Source organism: Cervus canadensis, chromosome 20 (assembly GCF_019320065.1).
Source record: "Cervus canadensis isolate Bull #8, Minnesota chromosome 20, ASM1932006v1, whole genome shotgun sequence".
In the NCBI taxonomy this organism is placed as follows: Eukaryota; Metazoa; Chordata; class Mammalia; order Artiodactyla; family Cervidae; genus Cervus; species Cervus canadensis.
The window spans coordinates 46196825-46209963 of NC_057405.1; the positions used below are offsets into that span (position 1 = coordinate 46196825).

Here is a 13139-nt window from a genome sequence, read left to right on the forward strand (position 1 = left end):
TGAACTTTGTGGGAGAATGTGAGGGTGGGATATTTCAAAAGAACAGCATGTATACTATCTATGGTGAAACAGATCACCAGCCCAGGTGGGATGCATGAGACAAGTGCTCCGGCCTGGTGCACTGGGAAGACCCAGAGGAATCGGGTGGAGAGGGAGGTGGGAGGGGGGATCGGGATTGGGAATACATGTAAATCCATGGCTGATTCATATCAATGTATGACAAAACCCACTGGAAAAAAAAAAAATTAAAAAAAAAAAAACTGAAAGATTTTATTTTATCATTTTTTAATTTTAGTAAACATTTTATTTTAAAGTAGCTTTAGATTTATAGCCCTTCAGGCCACTCACTTGTTTTATCCTCTTCTGGATCATTTTATGAAGATTCATTGGGAGTGGGGTACAGATTGGAGTAAGGACTTTTTTTCAAAAATTACAACCTGGTGATTTTTTAGCTAGGATTTTGGAAAGCCTCTAAAAGCACATTATTTCTTCTCTGGTGGCACTTTATCTCAGCCCTGATGGACTGAGCTAGATCTGGCTTTGACATTGAGTTTCAGAGTTAAATAGCCTGCTTTCTGACTCTGTCAATAGAGTTGGATAGCAACTGAGTTAAAGAGTTGAGGATGGCAGGCAGCTACAGGAGGGATCCTTAACATTTGGCTTCTGGACATCCTTCTCTCTCATGGGACTGTGATAGGGGAGTGTTAATCATTTCTGCTGGTGTTTCCTGACCCAGATCCCTCCCGTGGAACACACGGAGTGTCTATGAGTCAAGGCCTGTTTGCTCAGATGCTCTCTTGAGTCTCTCCTCATACCATGCAGAGTGGTTTGAAGTGGTGGCTGTTTTGGGCCCAGGCTTCAGTCTGCAAGCAGACAGGTGACTGTGGGCAGGATAATATCCATGAACAGCTGGTAGGCTTTGCTGTGAGCCCCAACCACATTCTCTGTTTAAGGGAGGAGGGTCTGCGTTCTCCTTGGCTCTGGGTGTGAATGGACAAGCCTGAAGTTTGTTCATAGCCTCTGCTGGATATGAGATCATTCCAGAATGATATTCCTGTGAAATTATATTCCACTCAGGATGTGAAACTGGATTTGTGTGAGAGCCCTGGCACAAAAACTCAGGGCTCATAGAGGGGCGGGAATGATAAGTGAGATATACAGCCCTTCTTTAGATGGTGGGGAAGACAGAAAGAGAAAAAAATCAATTCTTAAAGGATTTTGCATTTTCAATTGGTGTGCTAAAAGCACCCCAGGGAATTGGTGGGCTTGCCACTCAGACTGCAGACATGGTGTTAGTTGTCCCAGCTGCCTGCCACCCTGGCAGTATGGCAAGTTGGGGAATTTAAATGTGAATCTCAAGATGTGTCATTTTATTGAGATCTCTTCTCTTGGGTAGTTCAATTTGCTATTCTTCTGACCTACTGCCTGGAGACTATAGGCCTAAATGCCAGCATTCTGGGAGCCAAGCAAGGGAAAATAAAATTCAGTATGTATGTTTTAACTTTTATTCCACTTTGTTCAGTATAGTACTCCTGCTGTCAACTAGCTGGTTGTCTCAGTTCAGAAATGTTTAAAAAAAAAATTGTAACTAGGAACTTCCCTTGGTCCAGTGTTTGGGACTCTGCGCTTCCACTGTAGGGGGCAAGGGTTCAGTCCCTAGTTGAGGAACTAAGATCCTGCATGCTGCACAACCAAGAAGACAAATTTTGAACTGAATAAAGATGAAAATACCACATTTTTTTTAAAAAAAAAAAAAGAAACCCTCTATCTAGCGATTAAAACTCCCATGTTTGCTAAGCTAGGGAGAAATAGCTGTCCAGCTGCTTGGAATGGAGGCAGTGATCTGAGGGATCAATTCTTAAACCAGGTTTTAGTCAATCATACTTTTAACTCTGCCGCCAGCCCCATTTCAAGATGATCAGTGCTGTTGATTCCTCATGCTTTTTTTTACAGGCTCTATGGCACAAATCATATTACTTCTTATCTTTCTCCTGTTCTGGCTTAGGATTCAGATTTCACTCAGGTCTGTTAGGACAATCACCACTTACCATCTGCTTTCCAACTTCCAAAAAATGTACTGCTTTTTCCTCTCCTTTTCTCTGGTTGCTTTATGACATGAAAAAAAAAATATCTTTTTATTTTGATTGTGGTTGAATACGTACTTTCAAACCAACAATTTTAACCAGAAGTACCTCTTTGGATTGCCTTTCACTGCTGATGATTGCATTTATTAAGCATTCTTTAAACAAGTATAAATGACTGAATCTCAAATTGGAGTGGGGATATTGAGAATATGGAGTAAAGATGTAAATTTTTAGAAAATATAATGCCTATTTTATACAGAGAGTTTTAGCACACATCTGCAGAGAGAGTTAGGCAGCATCTAGTGGGAATAAATGTGTCAGTAGTTAGGAAGCTGGCAGGATTGTGGAATTCTGTTGGTATGAACAGTGGCAAGCAGATTTAAAGGTAAAGAATGTAGGCTTGTTAAAATTAGTCTTCTTAGATTGCATAGGAATTGAATTGGAACCATTGTCTCATCAAGAAATCTTGAGCAGAGCTGGGAGCTGAGAAAGGGTAAGGATTGTTTTGATTTTTAAGAGGAACAACATCTGTTCTTTATTTTATGCACTGCCCTCTCTCCTAGTGCTTTTAAGTATCTTTAAAGATGCCTACACACATGATGATCTGGTCTCCATGAAATAAACTACAGTTTAATGAATCCCCTATGTATCCATCTACTTGCTTGGCCGTTGAAATGTTGCCCCATAACTTGACCATGTCTCGGACTTGAGTTCATTCAAGTTGCTATTTTTGGGTAGACTATGTGATTTGAGAATACTATGAGGCAGTCCAAACAACAGTTGATTTTCCATCTGCCTCTGATTATTGGAGGTACTGTTTCCCAAACTGCATTCTGTGGAACATCAGTAACTCAAGTTGTTAGTGGATACTCCAAAAAAAAAAAACTTTTGTCTTTTAAGTTTTGCTTCATTACTGTATGCAAGAAAAATATTAAATATATTTTTGTAATTGTTTTTCTTTGCTATAATCTGCCTTTAAGAAATGGAGTACCATACACAAAAGACCAACAACAACAACAACAAAAAAATCATGTGATTTACAAACACATGCTTTTCAAGTCAAGAAATGGTAGTGTATTGACCAAAATGCAATCTCTGGTTATTGATATATTTTCATGGTCATGGATTTTGTGTCTTAAAATTTCAAGAAGTATTTGTGATACTTAAACTATTTTTTCTTCTTAATGAAAGAATGTATTTAATTATTCTCACTTTTTAATCAATTTTGTTGTTTTGTGACATTTACAAGATAATCTCTTTTTTAAGTCTTCAGAAGGCATAAAATCATTCTTGGAAGAGAAGACACATAATTTTAATATGAAACAAAACAGGTGTATGATCAAGTGCCACAGTGAGTTTGAGAGATGTCATTGTGAGTGTTCAGAGAAGGAAGAAGTTGTGTGGACTGATGTAGTTGGGGGATGCATTGAGGGGGAGGTATGATTTGAAAGGGGGCTTGAAAGATAGAAGATACTGTGTGATGGGAGATAGCCCTCCAGGAGTCTCTCGTACTCTTGCATGTCTTACTAGTATGCCAGGAATGCAAGGCTCTGACTGCTTTTTACTAGGGCATCTCTTAGGGTTGTGTTTGCAGCAACCCGCCTTGAGAGAATAATCTCTCTCGGACAAAAAGCAGGCTGGATTACTCTTGCTATGAAGCAGTGATGATCCAGGCTCCGTGTTCTCTCCTGCGACACGGTGCATGATGGGTACAAGAATCCACCTTAGTTTTCTGTGTTGTTCCCCCTAGGACATAGGATGCAAAGGGAACCAATGCAAACACAACACTCACACTGTCTGCTCTGCTGTGAGTAAGAGTTTTTGTTCATTGGCCCAGAAATTTTGTCTCTTCTGCCAGCCTCCATGATACAGTAACAGGTTAACTATTAACTTGTAAGTGGGATAGAATCAAATCCCAGAAAAGACATTGGGACAGTGACTGAAAAGAGAACCAGTGGAGTGAAGAGGAAAGGCTGAGCTTTTCACTTTCACACGGTTTAATGTGTGTGGTACGATGTCAGAAGACTGATTAAATCTGAGATTATATATTGGAGAATATTACAAAGTAGCAGTAGACAGGTGGGATGGAATGGAGGGCAGGTAGATTTTAAATGTTTTGAATGATGATGCTACAGACTGATATCTGTGACCCTTCAAAATTAATGCGCTAAACTGGTGTGTCTTGATCCACAATGAATGTCAAAACATTTGTGGTACATCAGTAAAGAATCCACCTGCCAATGCAGGAGACACAAGAGATGCAGGTTTGATCCCTGGGTCGGGAAGATCCCCTAGAGAAGGAAATGGCAACCCACTCTAATATTCTTTCCTGGAAAATTCCATGGACAGAGGAGCCTGGTGGGTTACAGTCCATGGGGTTGCAGAGTCGGCCATGACAGCATACACACACACATGAATATCGGGTTCTTTGTGACAATCACTGTTTAATACGTGAGAAAAGGTGACCAGACACTGTGAACATGCTGGGAAGAATTCTGAGTTAGTCAGTATTGGTTTAAATTAGATAGATTCTTAAGCTGCCACCGTTTAAAAAATAAATAAAATTCTATACACAGAGAATGAAACATTGCATTGAAAAACACAATCACCACCCCTCAAAAGAGGTTGAGTTCAAGAAAAGAATGCTGCAGAGGAAAAGCTGTGGTGGAGAAACCGTGAAATATCACCTCGAGGGGTAGGGGTAGGGTAGGTTGAGAATGCCTTAGGACTTAATACTGATTACCGTGTTCTTAAGCGGCATTCCTCAATAGGAATGTAACACAGGGAAGCTTCACTGGGAGGGTCTGGATGACCTGGGAGATTATTACGCTTTTAGTAGGCTTGACTTTTCAGTCCCTCTCTGATGAATGGAATCCAACTCACTAGGAAGCCTTAAACTATCCTCTTTCACGACAATGTCTTTAAATATTTCTGGGCAGAATTTATTTTCTTTTTTCTCAAAACACTTTGCTTATGTTTCTATTATCAAGTATCTTATTCCTACTCCTGTTATGGTTAGGATGGAGGAGGATGTTAGTTGCTCAGTCGTCTCCGACTCTTTGCAAACCCATGAACTGTAACCCACCAGGCTTCTCTGTCCGTGGAATTCTCCAGGCAAGAATGCTGGAGTGGGTTGCCATTTCCTTCTCCAGGGGATCTTCCTGGCCCAGGGATCCAAACCGGGTCTCCTGCATTGCAGGTGGATTCTTTACTAAGTCACTAGGGAAGCCTATTATGGTTAACTGTTTACTTACTTGTTTACCAATTCCTTGAGACTAAGTGTTATCTTATTTCTCTCCTTTTCTCCAAACCAATTAGCCAACTGTCTTATAATAATAGAAATAAGTTATGTTTATTGAACATCTTCTAGACATTATCTCAGTTAACCCTCACAAAAAACATTTGGGTAAATACTCATGATTATTCTACACTTTTAAGAAATGCTGAAACTGAGATTTGGAGAGATGTTTAAGGTCATTTCCTTAGTAAAGGCTGAGCTAGAACATCAACACAGCATTATAGACTGAATGTTTGTGTCCCTCTAAAATTCATATGTTGAAACCTAACCCCCAACATGATGGTGTTTGGAGGTTGAGCCTTTGGGAGGTGACAGTGGAGCCCTCATGAATGGGATTAGTGCCCTTATGAAAGAGACCCCAGCTTTCTCGCCTCTTCCACCGTGTAGGACACAGCAAGAAAATCAGCCACCTGTGAACCCAGAAGTGAGCTCTCTCCAGACACTGGATTGATGGTGCCTTAATCCTGGACTTCCCAGCCTCCAGAGCTGTGACAAATAAGTTTTTATTATTTATACACCACCCAGTCTGCTGTATTTTGCCTCCAGTGACTGAGCTCTTAATCATGGTATCATAAAGACTCCCACATACAGTAGTTATTCTCAGTATATGTTTTAATGTTTCTTGAATGAAAATCAGCCTATTAAAATGTTGATGGTGAAGATGAAGGCACTGGTTAAGTGGAGCCCAAAACTTGACAAGGGGAGTCACTGAAATGTGAGCTTCAGAGTTTTAAAAGCTATCTGTGACTTCTGACTATACAGCTTCATTTCTCACCAGTATCAGTTATTTTACCAAACCAAGTTTTCTCAAGTGAATATCCTCCTAGCAAAACACACTATCAAAAAGGTACTTGATAAGAGAACTCATGTACACACATACTCACACACACACACACACACACACACACACATACACTCACATACTTCCTATCTGACTTTAATTCCACACTATCATTAGGTCTTAGTCATCATTTCCTTATTCCCAGGGTTATGGTCAACTATAGTCAAAAAGAAAGCATCACTTCCTTTTTACAGTCAGCATGCTCTTGCCTTCTGTTGATTATCCCCAAGGATTCAGTGGTCTGAAATAGTCATCAGATGATTTAGTTGTTATAGGGAATGTGTAAGGTAGTTACTCAGCTCATTCAGAGTAAACACCTAAGTCCTTACACCGGCCCCAAAGTCTTCCATGATCTGCCCCTGCTTCCTTACCACTCTGACCTCATGGTCTAAGTTTACAGGGCTTTGTGCAAGATCTGAGTTCCCTGACCAGGGATCAAACCTGCAGTGGAAGCACAGAGTCCTAACCACTGGACCACCAGGGAAGTCCCCATATCCCTTTTGCAATATATGTATCTTTCCTTAGGTAAGCATCTATAATCAGTTCCACAGTGCTTACATTGAAATACATAAGAGTTCGTAACTAGGTAATGAAAAGGAAGAAACAAGACAACTAGAGCTTAGATTTCAAGGCAGGCCCAGCACTGGGTACACGTAGGCGCTCAGTGGGAGTTTGCTGCTGACAAAATAGGCAGCGGTGACTGTTGCTGGGCTGACTCAGATGGGAGCATTTCTCCATCTTCTATCCTGGTGGAGTTATTCATAACAGGTCACCTGGTAGATAAGAGGCTTCAAAATTAGATGTTCCCAGATGTTTTTCAACCAGAGAGGTTTGTGTCTGAGGCTAATCTACTCTCAGAAGTTTTCCTGGAGACTTGCCTCTTTAAACAGTTCACTGAGCATTGACCTTACTGTCCGTGGCTTTGGCTGGAGCAAAAAGAACATGCCTAATCTTATGCTCTGTAAGTTGTATCATCTTACCAAGTACTCAATATATTTTGGAATCATCTCTTAGAACAACATGGTTGTTTTTCAGCAAATATTAATAGCAGCTGTGTCTGCATCTCTTCTGAGTTTAAGGCTTTAGAGCAGCATAAAGCCATCATGATTATGAAGAATCATTTGGTGAGCCAGCAAAAAAGTATACACTGAGTACAGAAATGCTTCTTGAGTCCATGACACAGCCTGTTTGGGGCCAGGGTCAGAGGCGTGATGTATGTATCCAGTGAAAAAGGGGTGGCTGTATTCCCACCAAGAAATAACTACTGTGTCCTGATATCACGATGCTTGTTCAAAGTGGCCTTAGCTATCAAGAGTCGCCAAGTTTCTGGATGAGATGAAAATTCCTGGGGGTCACTAAGGACATCTGTATCTTTTCTCCACACCAGGACTCATGGGTTTAAAATGGGGGCAGAGAGTGGGAATCTAATCCAGTAATAAAAACAGCCAAGCAGCCACTTTGAACCACATGATCCAGAGAGGATTAGGCCCCTAGCTTCAGTTCTACCATGTGACCTTGGACTAGTAACGTGACCTCTCTAGCCTTCAATTTCTTACTTGTAAGTGTGAAGCCCCCTCAATTTGCCTTCCCTGGTGGGGAAGGGGGCTTCCCTGGTGGCTCACAGGTAAAGAATCCACCAGCTAATGCAGGAGATGCAGGTTTGATCCCTGGTCAGGAAGATCCTCTAGAGAAGGAAAATGCAACCCATTCCAGTATTCTTGCCTAGAGAATCCCATGGACAGACAAGCCTGGTGGGCTATAGTCCATGGGGTCACAAAAGATTCAGACACAACCTAGCAACTGAGTGATGTGTTTCATGGGTGTTCCACAAACTCTTGAAAATAAAATGAAGTGAAAGATGCAAAACTTCTTTATTGACTATAAAGTCCTGCACCAGTAAGGGTTCTTTTCAATCCTTTCTAATCATACAGTTAATATTTATTATTTAAAAATCCAAAGATCAAAAGTGCATGAGGTTTAAAAGAATCCTCTGACCCATTATTACTCCTCAGAATTGACTAATTTTGACAATTTGGTGCTTATCTTTTTTAAAAAATATTTATTGTTGGCTGTGCTGGGTCTTCGTGGCTGTGCTGACTTTTCTCTAGTTGTGGTGAGTGGGGACTGTTCTCTAATTGTGTTGTGTGGGCTTCTCACTGTGGTGGCTTTTCCTGGGGTGGAGCTTGGGCTCTAGGGTGTGTGGGCTTCAGTAGTTATGGCTCCCAGGTTCTAGGGCACAGGCTCAATAGCCGTAGTGCACAGGATTAGTTGCTCTGCACATGGAATCTTCTTGGATCAGGGATCAAGCCCATGTGTCCTGCATTGGTAGTCAGAGTCTCTACCACCAGGCCACCAAGGAAGCCTTGTGCTTATCTCTGTATACTGTATGAATGTGCACATGAGTGTGTATATTTGTTTCTAACAAAAAAGAAATCATTTCCTACTCCTCAGTAGAATACTATGCAGTAATTTTTCAGGAGATAAATTGCTATGTATTTATACACATGGAACAATGATATTTTATGTGAAAAAGCTGCAGAATCCCATTTATAGTAAGAGATAATGCTCATGTACACACAAAATGTGCAGCTTTTTCTGAGAAGAACATATGGCAAAAGAATGAGGTAATTTCACTTTTTCTTTCACATAGTTCTCTCTTATAATCATTTTTATCTTAAACGTATATACTTTCACAATAATATTAAAGACCATGCAAGAGAAAGTGGAACATAAGTCAATCAAATGGAGAGCATATGACACAATTGAATATAATATTATACATGAGTATAAATGATAGGCCAGGAAAAATATTGAAGAGAAGAATATACTGAAGAAATTTTTAAATGAAGCAAAAATGAAAGTAGACATATGATTTTCAAAATCATTAAGTAGGGAATAGAAAAAAAATGGATTGTGCAGTTTCTGCTGCCAACTTTCTTGCAATATACAATGCTCAACAACGGAATATCCCATTCTGCTGACCAGTGCTAAATAATGGCCCCTATGCTACAAGAGGCAAATGGAGGCAGAAGCAAGGCTCTGCCTAAAGAGGAAGAAGGGCTAAACATGAGCCATGCTCAATTACTTTGCTTTTTAAAAGCCAGGATTTTAAAGACCCAAACAATGTGTTGTCTGCACAAAAGTGAATTTGAAATTAACATCAGATACCTTAAAGAAAGGGATGATGTTCAATTGTTACTTTGCTGTTTTCACTACTAAATTGTTTTATTTGAAAGCAGCATTATAGCAAATAGGCTAGGGATATAAATATTCTGATTTAGTTCCAGGGTCTCTTGATGAAAGTGAAAGAGGGGAGTGAAAAAGTTGGTTTAAAGCTCAACATTCAGAAAACTTAGATCATGGCATCCAGTCCCATCACTTCATGGCAAATAGATGGGGAAACGGTGGAAACAGCAGCTGACTTTATTTTTCTGGGCTCCAAAATCATTGCAGATGGTGATTGCAGCCATGAAATTAAAAGACACTTGCTCCTTGGAAGAAAAGCTGTGACCAACATAGACAACATACTAAAAAGCAGAGACATTACTTTGCCAACAAAGGTCCGTCTAGTCAAGGCTATGGTTTTTCCAGTGGTCATGTACGGATGTGAGAGTTGGACTATAAAGAAAGCTGAGCACCAAAGAATTGATGTTTTTGAACTGTGGTGCTGGAGAAGACTCCGGAGAGTCCCTTGGACTGCAAGGAGATCCAACCAGTCCATCCTAAAGATCAGTCCTGGGTGTTCATTGGAAGGACTGATGTTGAAGCTGAAACTTCACCGACTCAATGGACATGAGTTTGGGTAAACTCCAGGAGTTGGTGATGGACAGGGAGGCCTGGCATACTGCGGTTCATGGGGTTACAAAGAGTTGGACACTACTGAGCAACTGATATGAATTGAACTGTCACATTAAGTGAACCATTTAACCTTGCTTACTTTTTAAATAAAATAATAGAGAGATAAAGTTCTAAATTTCTATTTTATTTAATATTCTATGTTCCCATAACTTGGAAGATCAAACAGAGGAGTCATAAACAATACCCACATTTATTTTTTTAAAGGAATCAATAATTCAGAAGAGCTTTCTTTTCCCATTCATTAACAAGGTCATAAGTCTGCAACGCTGTTCATATCAGATGAATCTACAAAACCAAGAACAGGAACCATTGCATCTTCTTCAGAAGACGTGCTAGTTTGATTCTTCTGTTTTTTGTTCACATACTTGTGCAAAGTGCTGTAGTACTGCTCCTTTGGATTGAAAGTATATAGTGATGAAATCTGCTGCCAGGCTTTAATGCTTGGAGTGTTGTATTCCTGTGGCTGTGAGCACTCAAAGAAACATTTGATATTTTCTTTTGCCAGTTGCGTTGCATGTTCTGTGGCTTGACTTTTAAGAATCTGCTGCTCCTGTTGCAAGTAGATTTTCCAAAATTTCAGCTGCAGGTAACTAACTGGAGACAGGCACCGACTGATTGATGTAAAAATCAGGAGGAGGATGATAACAACGGCTATCAGGACCCAGCCTAACACCTTAGGTAAACACAACAAAATGGCGATTTAGTCACTTTTTTGAAAAGAAACTTTTAAATCAACAGGTAAAGTTTGAACTCCTCAGAGTTAAGATGATGAACAAGCAACAGTTAGGTCTTATTCCCTTAAGAGAAAGACGTAGCAGTAACCCCTCCCCCCACCCCTCAGTAGAACTGCTTGCTTGACAAGTCAGTCTTTTTCCGAGTCATGTAAAGGATCCATGGAGGAGCTTATATGTGGAATCCCTGGAACTCAAAATGTGGAATTTCAGAAAATCCAGTGAAGCAAGTATTCATTTCTAAGAACTTCTGAGCTTTACAAGCCCAGAAGCAGTGTGGGGTGATGGTTTTAAAGTCAGCCAGACCTGGACTCAATGTACCTGCTGTAAAGACAAAAGAGAATAATAAGAGAGATAAAGGACCCAGCAAGGTGTCGGGTGTGGGGCACGTGCCTGACACAACAGAGTGCCCGAGTGCCTTCCTCTTTTCATTAGTTATACTCATTTTTTATAAAAACCTATCATGGACTTCCTAGGTGGCTCAGATGGTAAAGCGTCTGCCCGCAATGCGGGAGACACGGGTTTGATCCCTGGGTCGGGAAGATCCTTTGGAGAAGGAAATGGCTACCCACTCCAGTACTCTTGCCTGGAAAATTCCATGGACGGAGGGGCCTGGTAGGCTACAGTCCATTGGGTCTCAAAGAGTCGGAAATGACTGAGCTATTTTTTCACTTTAACTTTCATAAGGGAAGAGACTCTGAAGACACACACATATGTAAGACTAAAACTAACATAATATTGTAAGTCAACTACACCCCAATTAAAGGGGGAAAAAGAAAGAAATAGCACCGAGATGAAAGAATGAGAGAGAGGGGAAGAGACGGAAGGAGGGAGGGAGGGAGGGAGGGGGTAGGGAGAGAGAGAGAGAGAAAGAAAGAAAGATAGATGATGTGCTGTTGTAAGTCATTTCAGTGGAGTCTGACTCTTTGCGACCCTATGGACTGTAACCCGCCAGGTTCCTCTGTCCATGGGATTCTCCAGGTAAGAATACCAAAGAGGGTTGCCATTTCCTTCCCCAGGGATGGAACCCTCATCTCTTAGGTCTCCTGCATTGGCACTTTCCCACTAGCGCCACCTGGGAAGCCCTGGGAAGATAGATGATAGACAGATTTGCCCATTGGCTCATTTGAAGCCAACAGCCTTTCTAGTTAGCTTGCCTTCGGCGTCAGGAGCAAGGGCGCGCATTTCCACCTCCCCGGCCGCCCCGCAGAAGCCAGTCCCTCTCCGACCCCCCGCCCCGCATCCTGCGCGGGCGCCCGACCTGCGAGTGGGCGGTGAGCTCCTTCTGCAGCTCCCTCTGCAGCTCCTTCACGTCGGGCTCCTGGGCCTGCTGGCAGGGCACCAGCGGCAGCTGGGCGGCGCAGCGCGGGTCGCGGCCCTGGCACAGGTGCCGCGCCAGGACCTCGCTCCCGCTGGCGGCGCACTCGTAGAAGGCGCCCCCGAGCAGCGCCACGGCCACCCAGGTGAGCGGCGCCACCGCGGCCGTGGCGCTGATCTGCGCGAAGACCAGGGCCCCGCGCAGCCCCGCGCCGTCGTAGCCCCGCGCGCAGCAGCCGGTCAGCAGGCGCCAGGTGCGCGCGCTCAGCACGTAGCCCAGGAGGAAGAGCGCCAGCGCCGGCACCAGCAGGAAGACCAGGCCGTAGGGCAGGTTCCAGGCGGCGCTGCACGGGCACCGGAACACCGCGGTGGAGAAGATGCGCTCCCCGCCCGCCGTCAGCAGGCTCACCAGGCAGTAGCCCAGAGCGTTGCGGTGTTTGAGGTGCAGGTTCAACACCTCCCGAAACTTCTCCATGGCTCTCCTACCCCAGGGCGCCGTGGACCAGGCCCGGCCGCTTCTCCCTCTTCGCCGCCCAGCTCCTCAATTGATTTGGGGGGATCTGGGGTTTTCCCGTGCCCCGCTAAGTAGCACCTTCCAAAAAAGGGAAGAGGGTTTCTCAGGATTTCCTGAGCTTTCACTTTCTTATTTCAACCCAACTAATTGTGGCAGATCCAAGCACTGACGCCGTCGACCTCCCCAGTGCCCACCCCTTTCCAGAAGCAGGCACATTGGTGACCTTTATCCCTCAACTGAGGAACTCTGACTGAGGCAAGATAGGGCCTGTTCCACTGTAGCTTTTGTTTACTCCAAACCGACAAGGAACCGGGGACTTTCCTTTCCCTTAACGATCCCTTAATGATCGGGAGGGACCCTGCAGTGCCCCCATGGAAAGCAAAATTTTTACTTGAGTAAACTGGGGAAAACACCAGCTTTTCCTCTGTTGCAGCCACCCTGGCTCCTGAACCAACTCCCTATCTGACCAAGCAATTACCAGCAACAACAACCCCCC

General features: G+C 42.9%; 1 protein-coding gene across 1 annotated transcript; it reads right to left on the reverse strand.

Annotated features, from left to right (window-relative positions):
• Positions 1 to 10184: 10184 nt before the first annotated feature.
• Positions 10185 to 12821, reverse strand: CALHM6 (calcium homeostasis modulator family member 6). The gene is made up of 2 exons (XM_043439353.1): positions 12074 to 12821; positions 10185 to 10754 (listed from the first exon to the last, which is right to left on the reverse strand). Exons 1-2 carry the CDS (start codon positions 12602 to 12604, stop codon positions 10332 to 10334), a joined length of 954 nt encoding a protein of 317 aa, XP_043295288.1. The 5' UTR covers positions 12605 to 12821; the 3' UTR covers positions 10185 to 10331.
• Between the last annotated feature and the right edge of the window lie 318 nt (positions 12822 to 13139).